Raw genomic sequence first — 16839 nt, 5'->3', positions numbered from 1 at the left:
TATTTGAAAACTGCACTTCTGACAACACGACGCGCTGGGCACAACCACACCTTGGCGACTCCACCGGTTCCTTTTTCTCCTCTTACAAGACTCAACTCGCCACATCCACTGTGCGTACTTTCAAAGTAGCTCTCTAGCTTGACTTAGCCACATCAGGGTCTGCCTCGCGTCCGTCGTAGGCTGCGATTCAGGAAGGGCGCCTTGCGGCACCGAGCGCCTTGAGCGCCACGAGCCAGGGCCTTTGAGGGCACTACAACATATTGGTTCCCGTCCTCGCTCTTTTCTGGGCGCCGACGCTGCTCCCGCCGGTTCACTGGACTAGCGCAGCTGAAGGCGCACCTACGCAGCCCTCCCCCCACACCGGTCGTCCATGGTGCCCGGCGCGGACGCAGCAACCTGCAGTAGCCTAGTTCGCCAGGGGAGGCGGCATTGTGTACGGCATCCCTCTGCAATACCCTGAGGCGGCGCGGTTGCGCACACGCCTAGCTCGTTACATAGCTCGCGGCATCACCGCACATGGACCTCGACCTCGACGAGCTCGACAAGCAGAAGAAGGCGCAGCAGTCGCGCGCCTTCAAGCCCGCCCTCAAGCCGGTTGCCCGGCCTCGCCCGGGCCAGCAACAACGGCAGCAGGGGCAGCAGCAAGGGCCGAACGTCGGGGCAGCTGCCGGCGCTGCCGCGACCCCGGCTGCCCCGGGGCCGGCAGCCCCACCGCTGCGCGCCGCGGCTGCGCCCGCTGCTTCCAGAGGCGGCGAGGCGGCGGAGCAGAACCCGACGCAGCCACCAGCAGCAGCCGCCGCAGCAGCAGCAACCGGTGTAGCTGCCTTAACCAGCGCGGCAGGCGGGGCTTCCCGTCGCGGCGCGGCGGCACATGATGTGGGGGGTGCTGCGGGCGGCGGGGGCGGCGCGGGTGCGCCTACCCATGAAGGGGGCGCGGGCGGCAGTGCTGACGGCGCCGCCGCCGCTGCCGCCGACTTTCTCGGCGGCGGCCTGACTGACATCCTGTCGCCACCGCCCAGCCAGCCGCGTGTCAGCAAGTTTGCGCCGTCGGCAGGTGCAGGCCGCAGCCGGGCTGGCGCCGGTGGTAGTGCGGGCACCGGCGCCGGCGCTGCTGCGGGCGCTGCTGCGGGCGCGGGTGCTGGTGCGGGCGCTGGTGCGGGCGCGGGCGCGGGCGCGGGCGCGGGCGCGGGCGCGGGCGCGGGCGCGGGCGCGGGCGCGGGTGCGGGTGCGGGCGCGGGCGCGAAGTCGTCTTCGCAGGCCGCACCCGCAGTGGCGGCGGTAGCATCCTCGCAGGTGGCTGACCCAGTGTTCCTGGCGCCCGCGACCCAGATCGAGGCGCCCGCGACCCAGATCGAGGCACCCACCACTCAGCTGCCCGCGACGCAGCCGCCCGCCTCCCAGCCGCCGCCAACACACGCGGATGCCCCTCCGGAGGAGGAGCAGGAGCAGCAGCAACATGCGGGGGAGGAGGGGGCTGAGGCGGCTGCAGCGCCGGCGCCGGCTGGGGCGGCATGTCAGCTTGCCGCGCCCACGCAGCCAGCGGCGCCGTTGACGGCGGCGGCGGCGGCTGGGGATGAGGAGGCGGCTCCTGCTGATGGCAAGGCCGTGGAGACAGGGGCCGCCACCTGTGTCAAGGCCGTGGAGACAGGGGCCGTCGAACGGGTGGTGACGGCCGCGGCAGGCGCGGTCATGGCGGATGCGGCCGGTGCGGGTGGTCCCGGCGGAGAGGGGCAGCTGGACTTGGGGTTGGGCGGCGGCTTTGGCGGCGGCGGCGACGGCACGGGTGAAATGGGCGGCTTTGGGGATGAGGACGACGACTTTGACCCCCTGGCGGCGGCGCTGGCGGCGGCGGAGGCTCTCCCTGACGACCTGCTGGACGACTTCCCAGCGGCAGTAGCAGCGGAGCCCGCGGAGCCGCACGGGGAGGAGGCTGTAGCACCGCTGCGCAGCGGCGCAGCGGCAGCGCCGGTCGAGGAGCCGGCGGCGGTGGCGGCTGCCGCGTTGGGTTCGGCGCCGCCTCCCGTGGCGCATGTGCCCGAGGCTCGGGTGGAGGGGCTTGTGGCGGCAGAGCTTAGCGCACTGGAGGCGGCCGCACCGCGGGCTGATGCTGATGCAGCTGATGCTGATGCTTCGGCGGCGGCGGCGGCGGCGGCGGCGGCGGCGGCGGCGGCGGCGGCGGCTGCACAGGAGCCAGGGCCTGCACACCTGCAGGGCGCCGCGTCGCCGGCGCATGCGGCGTTGGGGCCGGGACAACCGCCAGCGGCGGCGGCCACGGCGGCGCCGGCGGAGCAGCCGCCGCCTCCGGCGGCAGCTCCAGCGGGGGCGCCCGCGGGCGGTGGTGGCGGCAGCGCCGGCGCAGATGTGGATGATGCGTTTGGGCTGCTGTTTGGGCTGTCGGCTGCGGAGCAGGCGGCGCTTCAGGGTGGCGGCGGCGGCAGGGCGCGGCGGGCAGCGCCGGTGGTGCCGGCGCGCCGCGGCGCCGCCAAGGCGCGTGGTGGTGACGCGGCCGCGTCAGCCGCGGCGGCGGCGGCGGGGTCAGCGCCGGCGGCAGCGGCAGGGGCGCCGGCGGCGGTGCCAAGCGGCGGCTTCATCCGGGACATCTTGATGAAGGCACCCGAGGTTGCGCCGCCGAAGCCGCCGCAGCAGCAGCTGCGGCGGCCATCGCCATCGCCACAACCTCAGCAGCAGCCAGAGCTGGCGGCGCCGCAAAAGACGTGCTCCCCAGCGGCTGCGGAGGCGGCTGCGGTCACGGTGGTAGAGGCGCCGACACCAGCCGCAGCTGCTGGGCCGAGCCAGGCGGCGGCGGTGGAGCCGGCGAAGGAGGCTGCTACTGCTGCCGCTACTGCTGCTGCTGCTGCCGCTGCTGCTGCTGCGCCTACGGCTCCCTATCCACCCCAGGAGCAGCCCGCCCCCGCCAGGGCAGAGGCCGTGACCGCGGACGCACAGGCAGTGGCGGGAGAGGGGGCAGCGGCGCCACCGGCGCAAGCGGAGTCCCCTGCAGCAGCCGCTGCTGCTACTGCCGCTGCTGCTTCAGGTGCTAATGCTGCAGCTGCTACTGCTGCGCCCGCTGCGCCCGCTGCTGCTACTGCCGACCTGCAGTTGCCTGGGGAGGTGGGGCTAGACCTGGACTCGCTGCCCAAGCAGCAGCGGCGGGCGGCGCCCAAGGTGGTGGCGCGCAGGGGCGCCGCAGCATCTGCAGCGGCAGCTGCGCCAGCGGCTGCACGGCCGGCGGCGACGGCAGCGGCGAACGCCGCTGCTACAGCGCCGGCGAAGGCGGCGGGAGCGCCTGCGGCCTCGGCAGCAGCGGCCGCAAAGGCGGCGGCCGCTCAGGGTGCCGCCACGGCCGCCGCGGGCACCGCGGCAGAGGCCGCTGGGCCAGGCCAGGCGGCGGCGGCGGAGCCGGCGAAGGAGGGGAGCGCAAAGCCGTCGGCAGCAGCGGAAGCGGCGGCTGCGCCGGCAGTGGCGGCGGCGGCGGCACCATCAGCGGCACCTGCGGCTGCGGTGCCGGTTGCGGCGGCGTCTGCGGCACCTGCGGCAACAGCCGCGCCGGCAGCGGCACCTGCGACCGCACCTGCGGCGGCGTCTGCGGCACCTGCGCACACGCCAGAGCCTGCACCTGCGTCTGGGTCTACGCCAGAGCCTGCGCCTGCACCCGAGGAGGAGGCCGCCGTGTCACGTGCGGGGGACGCCGCGCCGCTGCCGGCCACGGCGCCTGCTCCAGCCCCGGAGCAGCCGCCCACAACAGACGCAGCACCTGCACCTGCACCTGCACCGGCACCTGCACCTGTACCTGTACCTGCACCTGCGCCGCCGGAGGCGCTGGCAGCACCACCGGCAGAGGGGCCAGCGCGGGCAGAGGCGCCAGCCACAGCACCGGCGCCGGCGGCTGCACCGGCGGAGGCACCCGCACAGGCGCCGGCGGAGGCGGGTCTGGCCACTGACCTGGACTCGCTGCCCAAGCAGCAGCGGCGGGCGGCGCCCAAGGTGGTGGCGCGCAGGGGCGCCGCAGCAGCTGCGGCAGCTGCAGCACCTGCGGCGGCGGCGGCGGCTGGCACGGGTGCGGGTGCGGCGGCGCGGCCGGCGCCCGCGGGGGCGTCTGCGGCAGCCCCGGCAGCAGCAGTGCCGTCATCGGGCGCTGGGCCGTCCACGTCAGCTGCCCCCGGCGCAGCAGCGGCCGCAGCACCGGCTGCAGCTGCAGCTGCAGCGGCACAGCCCGCGCACACGTCGCGAGACCCCCGCATGCAGCCCGCCGCGGCGGCGGGGGCAGCAGCAGCCCCGCCGGCCCCAGCGGCTGCCGTGCCGCCCCCGTCGCCGTCTCCAAAACCCACGACAACGGTGGCTGCAGCGCCCGCTGCAGCGCCAGCAGAAGCAGGCGCAGCAGCAGCAGCAGCGGCGCCGGCGCCGGCGCCGGCGCCGGCCTTGCCAAAGGCCAAGCCGCAGGCCCGCAAGCCGGCGGGCGGGAGCGCTGCAAAGCGGGCTCGGGAGGCGGCGACGTCGGCGGCGGCGGCCGGCATCGAGGAGGGCGCAGCAGCAGGCGCAGCGGGCCCCGCGTCGCCTGCTACTGCCAAGGCGGCGGCGAAGCCGCGCGCCCGTAAGAAGGCCCGCGTCTCGTCTGCATCGGAATCCGAATCCGAAGCTGACGAGGCGGCGGCGGCGGCGGCGGCTGTAGCGACGACGAAGACGACGACGCGCAAGCCGGGCGCCGCGTCCAAGCGCCGCCCTCGCAGCCAGGCGGCGAAAACAGGGGATGCGGCGGCGGCGGCGGCGGCGTCGCCGACGGCTGCGGAGGGGTTGTTGGAGCGGCGGCGGGCGCAGGCGGCGGCGGCGGCGGCGGCCGTGCTGCGGTTGGTAGGGTCGGCCTCCTCCGCCTCGTCCAAGCGGGGGGCGCTGGGGTGGCTACGGCTGCTGTCCACTGTGCGGACGCGGCTGCAGCCGGAGGAGGAGGATGGGGAGGATGGGGAGGCGGGCGGCGGCGGCGCGGGCGTGCAGGTGCGGGTGGTATACAGGGAGGGGAAGGGGGAGAGTGCGGGTGGGGTTGAGTGCAGGGTATGGAGAGGGGAGGGGAAGGCGGGTGAGCTGGAAGCGGAGGTGGAGGTGGGTGCGAATGTCCCGACCTGCTGATACACGCCACCAACTCCTATATGACTTCTAATTGACTCCTACCGTATCTGAGTCCTGACTGACTCCCAACCATCTTGTGCCCGCAGGACGACGACGGCGAAGCGGCGGCGGCAGCAGGCGAGGGTGGGGAGGGCGACATGGGCCTCGCCCTCATCGTCCACCCAGACCACCAGCTCGGAAACGGAACCCGCGGCCGCCGCCGCCGCGGCACCGCCGCCGGCACCGGCACCGGCCGCACCCGCGGCGGCGGTGGCGGCGGCCGCGGCAGGGGCCGCGGCGGCTCTCGCAACCGCGCCGCTGCCGCTGCCGACAGCGATGCTGATGGAGGGGATGGGGTGGGAGCGCGAGCGCTGGCAAAGCGCTCCCGGAAACGCAAGGTGGCTCGCTCTCGATCGGCGGCGGCGGCGGCGGCGGCGGCCACGGACACGGAAACCGGCGACAGTGATTCGGAGGCGGCCGACAGCGAGGGCGGCGGCGGGCGGAAGAAGCGGAAGAAGCGGCGGGGGCGGCCGCTGAGTGCGTCGGCGGCCGCGGCGGCGGCGGCGGCGCGGGAGGCGCGCATTCGGCGGGAGGCGGAGGCCAAGGCTCTGGAGGAGGCGGGGCTAGCCATGGTGGTGAGGGGCGGGTTTGGTTTTCTTTTGGGCGGGCAGGTTTTGGCAGGTCGCTACCGTATTCATGCAAACGGTATGTATCATGAAACATGGAAGCGCCGACGTCCAGAGGCACAGCGGGAACAAGCGCCATACCAATGTCGCCAGCGTAGCGGGCCTAAGGGGTTTAATTTTGAACCAATCCCGTAAGGGCCTAGGGGGGTAGGGGAAGCTATTCGTGATGATTTTTGACGAGAAGATGTTGGGGGGGACGTGTTTCTCACCATTCACCAAACCAACCCCCAGACACACGGAGACGCAGGGTGGAGGGATGGGGAGCAGGGGTTTCAACGGCAACCAAGGCAATAACGTGGGGCAACAACCTGTCGACATCATCTTTCCTTGAATGTCCATGCATGGCACGCCACCAACCCCCAACCCCTTCGTCAGTGCATCCTGTACCGCTTTTCCAAACATCCTTGCAACCCCCAACCCCCAACCACCAACCCCCACTTCCACCCCTCAGGAGCTGCCTGTGGTGGACCCCTCGGAGGTCATGGACGTGGACACCTGGTCCCTCAGGAAGATCATCGCCCGCACACAGGTGGGTGGGCGGGAACAGGCGGGGGTTTTTGTGGTGTTATTTGATCAGCAGGGGTGTGTGTGTGTGGGTCAAAGTTCAGGTGGCCTGGACGCAGGTGGGCCTTGATCAGCCTTGACCAACTCGCACCACACCACACCACACCAACCCGCACCAACCCACACCAACCCACACCAACCCACACCAAATCCACACCAAATGCACACCAACACCAAACACCAACACCAACACCACACCAATCCCACACCACCGACAGGCCTGGGAGCGCGCCAAGATGGCGGAGGAGCGGGCCGCCGCCCGCGCCGCCAAAGAGCTGGCGGACAGGGAGGTGCTGGAGGCGGGGGCAGGAGGAGGAGGAGGCGGAGAGGGAGGCGCGGCAGGAGCAGGAGGAGCAGCAGGGGGAGCAGGAGGCAGGGGCGGGCGCGGCGGGCGGCAGGCAACGGCGGCGGCGGCGGGCCCGGCGGCGGCGACGGCGGCGCCTCAGGTAGGTGGGGCAAAGGGATGGCGGTGGGGGAGTGCGGCACGTGTTGGTTGGGTGTGTGTGTTTGCTTCTGTCGCGTCTGTTTTTGTCATCCGTGCCGCCCCCCCCCGCTGGTCTTGGACACTGTGCCACCATGCAATAATCTCGCATACCCCCGCATACCTCGCATACCCCCCCCCCACACACACACATCTCTGTACCAATCCTCAACCATTTCTTACCTAATTATGAATGCGCTTGACCCTCCCCTACCCCCCGCTCCCCCTCTTACCTACCCCCACCCCCACAGGTCCGCATCGTGGACGGGCGACTGGTGCTGGACGACGCCTCGCTCACCATCGCGGCGCAGCAGCGTGATGACGTGGCGGGGTGAGAGATGGAGGGGAGGGGAGGGGAGGGGAGGGGAGGGGAGGGGAGGGGAGGGGAGGGGAGGGGAGGGGAGGGGAGGGGAGGGGAGGGGAGGGGAGGGGAGGGGAGGGGAGGGGAGATACCAGCCCAAACTAAACCCAACCCAACCCCGTTACACTTCTCTGTACCCATCCTTGCAACCCCCCCACCCCCACCCATCCCCTTCGCACAGCTACGCTGTGGTGGAGGAGGAGACGCGGCTGGTCAACTCCACCACCTACGGCACACGCCGCCTGGCCCCCGCCAAGTGGGCCGACGGCGACTGCGCGCTCTTCTTCGCGGCGCTCGCATGCTTCGGCACCGACTTCAGCCTCATTGCAATGCTGTTCCCGGAGATGCAGGTGGGGTGCTTTTGGGGCAGAGCGGGAGAGAGGGATTTGGGCAGGGTGTGAATACCAGCCCAGACTCAACCAAACCAAGTGGGGGCGGTGGGGCGGCGTTGCTTGTTGGGAGTTGTGAACGCCGTTTCCAAGTGAGTCGAGGAACCCGAGGGACCCGGCTCAACCAGCACGGTAGCGAAGGGTGTGCGGATGGGTGCGGGTGCATGGGGAAAAGGGAGCGGCAGCGCACAGGCAGGCAGGGGTTGCGAGGACACGGTATGGCGGAACTACAGCTGAGTAGGCAAAAGGTGTCTCCTCCCTCCGTCCTAATGTCTGCTTTTCCTTCCACCCTCCACCCTCACTTCTTGAATGCCATGAATGTCTACCCCGCCACCTCCCCCATCCGCCGTTCCCCTCCTGGCTACGACTTCACTTCGTAAACTTAATGCATGTAACCCCCCTCATAACCCCACAGCGCGCGCACATAAAGCGCAAGTACCTGAAGGAGCTCAAAGAGAACCCCGCCAAGGTGAGGGTGGTGGTGGGGGGATGAGGTAAAAGGCATACAAGGGGAGGGTTGTGTGTGCCCGAGCCCAACAAATATGGGGTCCCGATTGTCAAGCGGGGGTGAGCAGGCGAGCGGCTGGGCGGCTGGCGGCGGCTGAGAGATTGAGGGGTTGCGGGGCAGCTGAGGGGCGGCTGGCGGGCGGTTGGGGGGCAGCCCATGCACACGGGGACGACCACAGTCATGTACTGGTGACGCGGCAAAAGGGCTGTGTGGGGTCCAGAAGGCGGGTCGTGCTGCCGTGTGTTAAAGAGCATAAGGAAAACATTGCGCAAAGACAGTGTACGCGATGCCTTGTGGGTATGGGCCTTGGGCATACCATGCCAACCTCCAACCTTCCCCACTCCCCATTTGTTTGTTGGTCATGACTATAACCCCACACCACTCTCCCCCCCCCCCCCCGTCTACCACTTCCTTAACTAATCATGAATGTACCCCCCCCCCCAAACCCGCCCGTCACGCGCCGCACACGCAGGTGGCCTCAGCAATGAATGGCCACGGCCTGCCCCCCAGCGGCGCCGCCGGCAGCACCGGCGGACTTAACCGCGCCTCTCTCCTGGAGATGGTGCGGAACCGGATCGCGGAGGCCAACGCACACCGCGCCACGGCGGCGGCGAACGCGGCGGCGGCGGCGGCGCTGCCGGCGCCAGCCGCCGCTGCCGCGGCGGTGTCCGGCGGCGGCGCGCCGGGTGTGGAGGGCGGCGAGGCGGGGCGGCCGGGTCCGGGCGAGGGGGAGGGGGAGGGCGTGCAGGAGGAGGTGGTGGGGGTGGTGGGTGGCGAGCAGGGCGGCGTGGCGGGCGCCGCCGAAGCGGAGGAGGGCGGGGAGGCTGGCGGTTACGAGCACGGGTACGGCGACGCGGGTGGCGGTTACCACGGCGCTTACGGCGGTTACGATGACGAGCTGGAGCATTACTATTAGTGTGACAATATGTCAGTTCCAACCGTCGCGATGAGGAGGCGTTTGCGCGGGGATGCTGAATCGGGAGTTAGGTAGTGCAATGTATGAGTAGTCATTAGTCAGCGAGTGTCTTACAGGGGAATGGGAATGGGAATGGAGCTGCATGGACACTGGATGCACTGACCTGCTGGCCCTGTCAGCAGCCAGCGGCACCGGCGTGTGTCGTGTGGCAGGGGCAGGGGCGGCCCCTCCCCACGCGTGGAGGTGTTTAGGACGTGTGTACTGTCCAGCTAGTCTGGCTGCGGCCATGTGCGGCTCTTTCATATGCTACTGGGTTTACAATGGATGTAGGTAGGGGGCGGTCTGCGGGTACTGAGTGGGTCCTCCGGGTACCCTCCCGGGCAATGATGGAGGCGGGCTGGCAGCAGTGCGAATCGGCCGTACGTGCCAAGCACGTTCAGAGAAATGTAAGCTAGTGTGAAATTGTGAATGCAAATGCAAGACGTCACCGAGTGCTCCAGTGTGTGGCAAGCACACGCGGCACATGGTGGTCTCACTCGGCCGCGGGGCCTGTGTTAGAGACAAGAGCACAAGGAAGAACAATGCGCGCAGGACAGTGTACACGGGGCCTGTGAGCATCTTGGTGACACTGTAATCAGTTCCTCGCGGCGCGCCTCAATCGGCCAAGTGTATCCCAGGGGTGTTGGGTGATGCACGACAGCCTCGGAACCTGCATCAGCCGATCAGCGTGCGTACGGCACGTGTGTGTGAGCAGCCCAGCTGGTGTTAGAAGCCGGAAAGGCATAAGGGCCATTGGGCAGGTTGGTGTAGCACCTTGGGTGCCAAGTAAGGCAGAACCGCCAGCCAGCTCGCATGCGAACTGTGAACAGCACGATCCCTTGCCACGCCGCCACGCACGGTAGTACGACACCGGGTGGCCTGCCGTGCCTGGCTTTGCTTTGCGTGGGGTTTTGCCGCCAAGAGAACTACACGAGAGGCCTGGGCTTACGTTCTCTGGCGGGCGGCTGTGGCTTGGCTACGACTGGCTGGCTAGGACTCACGTGCGTAGCTTTTTGGTGGGGTGCGTGGCGGCAGGGGTGGTTGGCGGGCAGAGAAAGGAGGGCGGTTTGTCTGTAAGATGCTCCCCCAAAACAGGGGGGGCGTTCGTTTTGCCCGCAACCGTAAATCACGGACTTATTCTACTCGGGGTTGGGGGGTGGGGTTCGGAAGCAAAAAAGCCAGACCCAACGCCCCGAAATCCCTCGAAATCCCTCTGGGAGGCCGGGATTCCCCTTCAGGGGACGACCGACTCCGCTCCTCAGACAAAACCTTGTTGATTGTGGTTGCCTAAATCCAGTAACAAAGTGGAGTTAATCGACTCCTCTTTGACGAGCGCTATCACGCTGTGCCATTGGTGGTCCTGTTCTGGAAATCCATGGAAATCCCCTCGACGCAGGCCACCCCGACACCACAGCCAAGCGCAGGTCTGCTGGGCTCTGCGAAATCGAATGCAAGTTTAACTGGTGCGCGCGTTCCCTGGACCCTGATTGGCCCATTTTAGAACATTCATGAAGTTGATATACTGCAGATATGCGAGAGATAATAAACTAAGCAGTCGGAGGTCGGCCATGCCTCGTGACAGCGGCGTCAACTCCGAGTTCCTGCGGTTCCTGTAGCGCATGAGCATGGGTCGCGTGTGGTGATGACCAGGAACGGCGGCGGCAGGAAGCGGAAGAGGAGGAGGTCAGGAGCAAGAGCCAAGCAGGTAGGAGAACGAGGGAGCAGAGTACTTGTGGCTGGGAGGCCACCGGTGCCCTAGCAGGGGCACGCGCCGGTGACGTGAGCAGGAGGAGAAGGCAGTATACGCACTTGACACGGCTTCAGGAGGCGCACAGGAGGCGGAGGCCGCCACGAACCAGCAGAGGAAGCAATAAATTGTCTTACTATATATATATTTGGCCTATGAGAATTGACGTGCTTCGGCACAACTGTTAAAATTGGAAAAATACAGAGAAGATTAGCATGGCCCCTGCGCAAGGATGACACGCACAAATCGAGAAATGGTTCCAAATTGTTATGCTCCGGCCAGGTTCGATTCCAGGTCGGAGCTCACTTCTTGCTCCGCCCTACGGTGCTGACGGTCACTGAGACAGCACTCCGCTAATTTAGTCTGCTCCGGGAACTCCCTCTCTCTGCACCCTCTCCCCGCATCCCCCGGGTACTGCGCTGCGGTGTATGTGACATGGCAATTGCAACATGTGCGTCGACGAGTCCATTGTCACGTGGCTCGCGCGTGTTCAGGGTGGGCGGGCAACTAAGCATCAGCGAGAGGGTCAGTGAGCGCGAGAGGCTCAGTGAACACATGACCAGGGTCTATCTTGGTGCCTGTCTCCGCCGGAACCTGGATTTGTGCTCCCCTGCTGCTATATCACGACCTGCGCAAGGACAACTGCCACAGCACCAGACAACTGCCACCGCAAGCTGGTGCTGTGGCCTGGCTGTTCTGCCCATGTTGCCCGGCTCCCAACCTCTCCTTGCTTCCTGCAGTCTCGTCGTGAGCCTGGTGTTCATCCCTCAGTCATCCCTCAGCCATCACCCCCCTGCCGACATCCCCGCCCAGCGCCCAGACGCGCAGCACGCAGTCTTGCAGCACCAGCGTCAGCTGTGCCTCCGAACGTGTACGTATGGGGGGGGTTGAGTTCGGATTCTGAAGTTACTGAGATTACAGAGGCGGGTGGGGGACTATCGACGTGCTTAAAAAACGCAACACAAGCAAACAAGCGAACAAGCGAACATGACGTTGTAGAGCCGAGGCCAGTAAGCTAGGCTCACCTCCGGCGTGCTGTTGGCGCTGCACACCTGCTCATGCCCCGCACAACCCCTGCTGCATGGGCATGCGCGCCTTGTAACAAGAGGATTGTCACCTAGGTTGACAAGGGAGCGAATCTCCCGTTTCAGTCCTCCCCCCTGGAAGCGAACGTCCTCGTGAGACCACCAGCGCATCCGTAGATGACCCCAGCTCACTGACTGGTTATAGGCTCACTGCAGGCGCGGGGTGGGTTTACTGCCTTCGGTCCAGTTGCGTCGTGGTGAGAGGATTTCCTGCTGTATGGTTGTCCTGCCTGTGCTGGCTGCGCTCGCTGTTGCTTGGCAGCGGGACGTGGCTGGACACATTACGGCGGGCCGTGCCTGTATGAACCGACCCCGGCAATGTCCGGGAGATGAGATACGGTAGACGCTTGCAGCCTCAGGCTAGAGACGTGGCGTGGGCGTCCAGGCCTGTGTTTTGTGTGGTGAGGGCTTTCGTAGATTCCTCCGCCCAGAAGCAGCCCCGTGCCGTTGCCGTCATAGCGCATGTCAGTGGCGTCGCGTGGAGTCCGTGCATACGGGTGTGGGGCGTCGGCAGTGCTTTGTGTTTGGGGCTTTCCTGCGTCTCGGACACCAGACCACGAAATCAGACTTGCGACACGAGTGGTGCTTTCGTTTGATGATACGGCGGTCGGCAGACCCTGGCCTGGCCTGTCGTGCGGCGTCGTGCCCTGTATGTTTTGCAGGGGTGTCACCGCCAAAAGCCCATTTGTCTTTGTTAGTCCAGGTAGCATTCGATGGCTCCTGCGTGCTTGCACGTCGGGGTTGTCCTCTCTTGTAACACAGGCAATCTTAACAGGGGAGGAGGGGCAGGTTCGTTCAGGCAAGGGCTGATGCGCAGCTTGTTACAGCTGTGGGTCTACCGGACTCAGGCCCTACACACCTGCGACCGTATGCTCCCTGCTCTTGCTTCTACTAGGTATTCACCGGCTATGTATAATACAGGAGTCGCAAAAGTGCGTGCCCGTTACCGACTTATGTGTCGCTGCGCCGCGAGAGGAGGGGAGCGCGTCAACCGTGTTGTGCACCCTGCTTTCCTCCCTCTTTCTCACTTTCCCCCAATTTGCCTTCACCTGCCTCCCCTGAGCCTCACCAGCAGCACGCCGATACTGTACTCCGACCTCAGCCCCGCCATGTCACGATTACTGTAGACCCCATAACTCTCTTTGACTGTAGGCACCATCAATCACTTCTGGTAGCTTGCTCACCCTACATCACTGTCACTGATCACTCAATCTACAGGCGTGCCGTGCGTTTGGGCCCCTGCCATCGTCGATATAGCCAAAACAGACGTGCCTCGCGGCGCGCCGCCATCCCCCACCACGCGTACCTGCCATCGTGTACACCCACGCACACAAACACACACGCCTGTCCGGCGGCATGAGGCAGCAACAACACGCACCCACGCACGCCCTGCTCCTGCGGCTTGCATATCATCTTGCGCGCGCTATGCTTCACTTGCAATGCCGCCCTGCCACTGCGGTCCGATTCCTGCTTAAGTAAAACGGGTAAGCTTTCCTTTCCCCTTTGTTTGCCATTGCAACCACTCTCTCAATGAAAAAGAACCATCCATCCTTCCGGAGCGCGCCTGCATCCACGCGCCTGCATCCACCCAAACTACCGTCATAAAACTTTTACCCGGCCTTTCTGGCCATGTTTCGGCATGCACAACGCAGACCATGCGGCATCACGGCGGCTTAGGTAGGTCACGTGCGGTAGATCCGATATGCGTCCCATGGCTTACGGCGTCGCTTCTTCCATCAACATTCACGGCGCCTGGCACTTGCATTCACTAGCAAACATTTTGGTACGCTGCTGCATCCACTAGCAGGCATTTCGGTACGCATTTGCATTCACTAGCGAGCATTTCCGTTAAGGCACGAATTCCGCTTATGCATGCAAACGCCGCCTCTTACCCCGCAAGAACACAGCGGCGGCCCCCGCGTCCGCCGCAACTAAGGCCGCCACGCTCGCGCAGCCATTGGGCGACCACACGGCTCGGCCCTGCCGGCTGCCATCTTATAAAGTGAAAGTTGCTGTCGGGGCAAGCTAGCCGATGAAAACTCTGTCGGCCAACCAACCATGTGATTGCTAACCTGCCCCAACTTATGTAAACCTCCTATTTAAACTCCCACCGTGCGTGGGCGCGCAGCAGGCGCCATTCGCACCGTGACAGCCCGCACTCCAACAGCATTAATGCATACTCTCGTCTTTAGTAAGCGCTGCCGCCGTTGCCGCTGGACAGCATCTTGCGCAGGAAGCGCCGAGGCCCGGCCATCACACCCCCGGCCCCCGCCGCCCCCGCCGCGCCTGACGGGCTACCCGTGCTGCCCGCACCCAGGCTCCCGGCCGGGCTGTTCAAACCACCGCCACCGACACCACCACCACCACCACCACCACCACCACCACCGCCGCCGCCACCGCCCATTACCATCGGTCCAATCAGCAGCCCCCCGCCGGCGTTGCTGAGACGGTGCGCAGCCGCGCCGCCCGTGCCCACAGCCATCCCGCCAAAGCCGCCGACACCGCCCCCAGCAGCCGTCGCCGCACTGCCGCCACCCGCGCCGCCGCCGCCCCCGCCGCCGCCGCTGCCCGGGCCGCCGCCGCTGCTCAGTCGGTGCGGCATGGACGGCTGGGTCTGCCAAGGCAAGGGCGAGCCCGCGCCCGCGCCCTGCTGCACGTGATGCGGCTGTGGCTGCTGCGAGTACTGCTGATGATGTGCGGGCAGGCTGGGGGAGCCTGGGGTTGCCACCAGCAAGACCCCTGATGCTGGCGAGCCGCCCGCGCCCTTACCCACACCGCCGCCACCACCTCCACCTCCGCCACCAGCAGCATTTCCAAGGGCGCCGCCCGTGTAGCTGCTGTGCCTCGCCGCAGGGCTGCCCGCGCTAGCAGCCAACAGGCCCGCCCCGCCTACTCCGCCCAGCCCGGCACTGCCGGCGAAGCTGTAGCGCTGCTGCGTGAACGTCATGACGCCGCCGGGGGCAGCAGCAGCAGCAGCAGCAGCAGCGCCCGCCAAGCCCTGCCGCCGGTCAACGCCCGCGCCCGTGCCCCCAGCTGCCGCGAGCTCCAGCTCCGGATCCGGATCCGCATCCAGTTTTCTGAAGATCTGGCCATCACCATCATCAACATCATCCTCATCATCATGTGGGTGGTGGTGTCCGGCAGCCGCCGCCGCTGCCGCCGCCGCCATCAGCTGCTCCTCTAGCCCCGGCACCACAAAAGCTGCGGCGCCGCTGGCCCTGCCAGGCTGAACCAGCGCCACGCCACCACCGCTGCCGCCACCCAAGCCCGGCCCGCCTCCTGCCCTCGACATGCGAGCCGCGGGGCTACTGACGGCACTGGTGTTTCCAGCGTTGGGGGTGGCGGAGGCGGATGCCAGGAGCTCCGCCACGGCCGCGGGGCGGTCGGCGGGCGGCGGCGCCTGGGCGTGGCGGCGGGAGGCGAAAAGGTGCGCGTGCGGCCCTTGGGCTTCCGCCAGTCCCGCCCAGTCCAGTCCCTCAAAGAAGGGGTGAGTCCGGATCTGGTCTGCGGTCCAGCGGGCGCGCGCGTCCCGGACCTGTGCATTGCGACAGTGAGGGCAGCAAGTGAGGATGGGCCGCACACGCTCTCGCCATCTTGCATGCGGCATAGCCCCTTCCGCAAGCCCCCGATCTTCCCCGCCCGCCCTCGAAACCCCAACAGGCTCCTCACCAGCACGTGCTCCAGCGTGGGGCACCCGACACGCGTGCCATATACACACACGTGTCGTCTTGGCGGGCTTTCATTTCGTGTTTTAACACACACGCGCGCGTGTCCTCCCCACCTACAACCCCCCCCCCCCGCCCCCGCTCCCTCACCAGCACATGCTCCAGCAGCAGCTGCCGCAGCAGGGGCGGCAGGCCGCAATGGGGCGGCAGGTCGGGAGGCGAGGCCTTGGCGGCCTTGGGCGTGCACACGCGCCTCACGATCCTGCGAGGTGTGGAGGCGGGAATGCCGTGCGTGAAGGGGGTCAAGAGGTTTCGCATGGCTTGGATTCAATGACAGCCATGTGTCGACACAAATTGCCACCAGCTGCACTCCCTCATTCCCCTCTCAACGCAGCCCCCTGGCCATCTACACACACACACACAGCGCGCGCCAACACACCCGCCCACTGGCTTGTTCAAACACACGCCACGCCGACGCCCACACACACGCACACCCACCCACCCACCCACCCACCACCCACACGCACGCACGCACGCACGCACGCACACACGCACACACGCACACACGCACACACGCACACACACACACACACACACACACACCTGTCGTGCAGCTCCTTCACGGACCAGCCAGTCGCCAGCTCCACCATCACCAGCCCCCAGCCCCAGCTGTCCACCGTGGAGCTGTACGGCTCCGGGCCGGATCCAGAAGACCTGGATCCGGCGCCGGGGGAGGAATCCGGATCCAGCCAGGGCAGCATCTCCGGTGCCAGGTAGGCGCGGGTTCCGGCCACGCCGCCGAAGCGACCCGGGCGGTCGGGCAGGGCGGTGGTGGCAGCGCCGAAATCGGCAAGGCGAATGCGGCCTGGGGGGCGGGCGGGAGGCAGGGACGGAAGTCAGGGAACGGAACGGGAAGAGGCGTTGAGAAGCAGGAGAGGCGCGAGTAGGGTTCACGAAGCTACCCACCGCACCTGTAGCCCTACCCAAGCTAAAATTCGTCATACTCTTCACGCCTGCAGTTTCACTCGCCCGCCCTTCAAATTTTGCGACGTAAGCACTCCGTTCGCCCCATGAACGGCAAAACCCCGCATCTCCCTCCCTCCCACCCTCCCGCCCTTCAAACTTTGGATTGGATCACACAGTTCTCCACATGCACAGCAAATAAACCCGCCCCTTCCTCCCTCCCTCCCGCCCTCGCTCACCTCCGTCGCACACCAGCACGTTGGCCAGCTTTAGGTCGCGGTACACAAAGCCGGCGCCGTGCAGCGCGGACAGGGCCTGTGTTTATTGATGGCAAC

At 67.0% G+C, this 16839-nt stretch overlaps 2 protein-coding genes across 2 annotated transcripts in view; one reads left to right on the top strand and one right to left on the bottom strand.

Moving 5' to 3' along the window:
- The first annotated feature begins 22 nt into the window (after positions 1-22).
- CHLRE_15g640800v5 (uncharacterized protein) lies at positions 23-11057 on the top strand. The gene is made up of 9 exons (XM_043070652.1): positions 23-4989; positions 5208-5735; positions 6238-6315; positions 6569-6796; positions 7083-7162; positions 7374-7542; positions 7997-8050; positions 8562-9805; positions 10441-11057. Exons 1-8 carry the CDS (start codon positions 517-519, stop codon positions 9003-9005), a joined length of 6054 nt encoding a protein of 2017 aa, XP_042916375.1. The 5' UTR covers positions 23-516; the 3' UTR covers positions 9006-9805; positions 10441-11057.
- A 1628-nt stretch (positions 11058-12685) lies between these two features.
- CHLRE_15g640750v5 (uncharacterized protein) overlaps positions 12686-16839 on the bottom strand; it is a 10177-nt gene continuing 6023 nt past the window's right edge. The window contains exons 7-10 of the mRNA XM_043070651.1: positions 16744-16819; positions 16145-16406; positions 15692-15803; positions 12686-15411 (exon numbers count right to left, since the gene is read on the bottom strand). Coding sequence (XP_042916374.1) covers positions 14065-15411; positions 15692-15803; positions 16145-16406; positions 16744-16819 — 1797 coding nt within the window. The 3' untranslated portion in view covers positions 12686-14064. The remainder of the gene's footprint in view (positions 15412-15691; positions 15804-16144; positions 16407-16743; positions 16820-16839) is intronic.

Source organism: Chlamydomonas reinhardtii, chromosome 15, assembly GCF_000002595.2.
Source record: "Chlamydomonas reinhardtii strain CC-503 cw92 mt+ chromosome 15, whole genome shotgun sequence".
Lineage (NCBI taxonomy): Eukaryota > Viridiplantae > Chlorophyta > Chlorophyceae > Chlamydomonadales > Chlamydomonadaceae > Chlamydomonas > Chlamydomonas reinhardtii.
The sequence above is the reverse complement of the archived record's forward strand: the minus strand, read 5'-3'. Positions and strand labels throughout refer to the sequence as shown.

Excerpts from the sequence above, each read along its gene's own strand:
- CHLRE_15g640800v5 (XM_043070652.1), top strand. The coding sequence starts at position 517 with ATGGACCTCGACCTCGACGAGCTCGACAAGCAGAAGAAGGCGCAGCAG. Across the intron at positions 5,736-6,237 it reads AGGCGGGGCTAGCCATGGTG|GAGCTGCCTGTGGTGGACCC; the intron begins GTGAGGGGCGGG and ends TCCACCCCTCAG. Across the intron at positions 6,316-6,568 it reads AGATCATCGCCCGCACACAG|GCCTGGGAGCGCGCCAAGAT; the intron begins GTGGGTGGGCGG and ends CACCACCGACAG.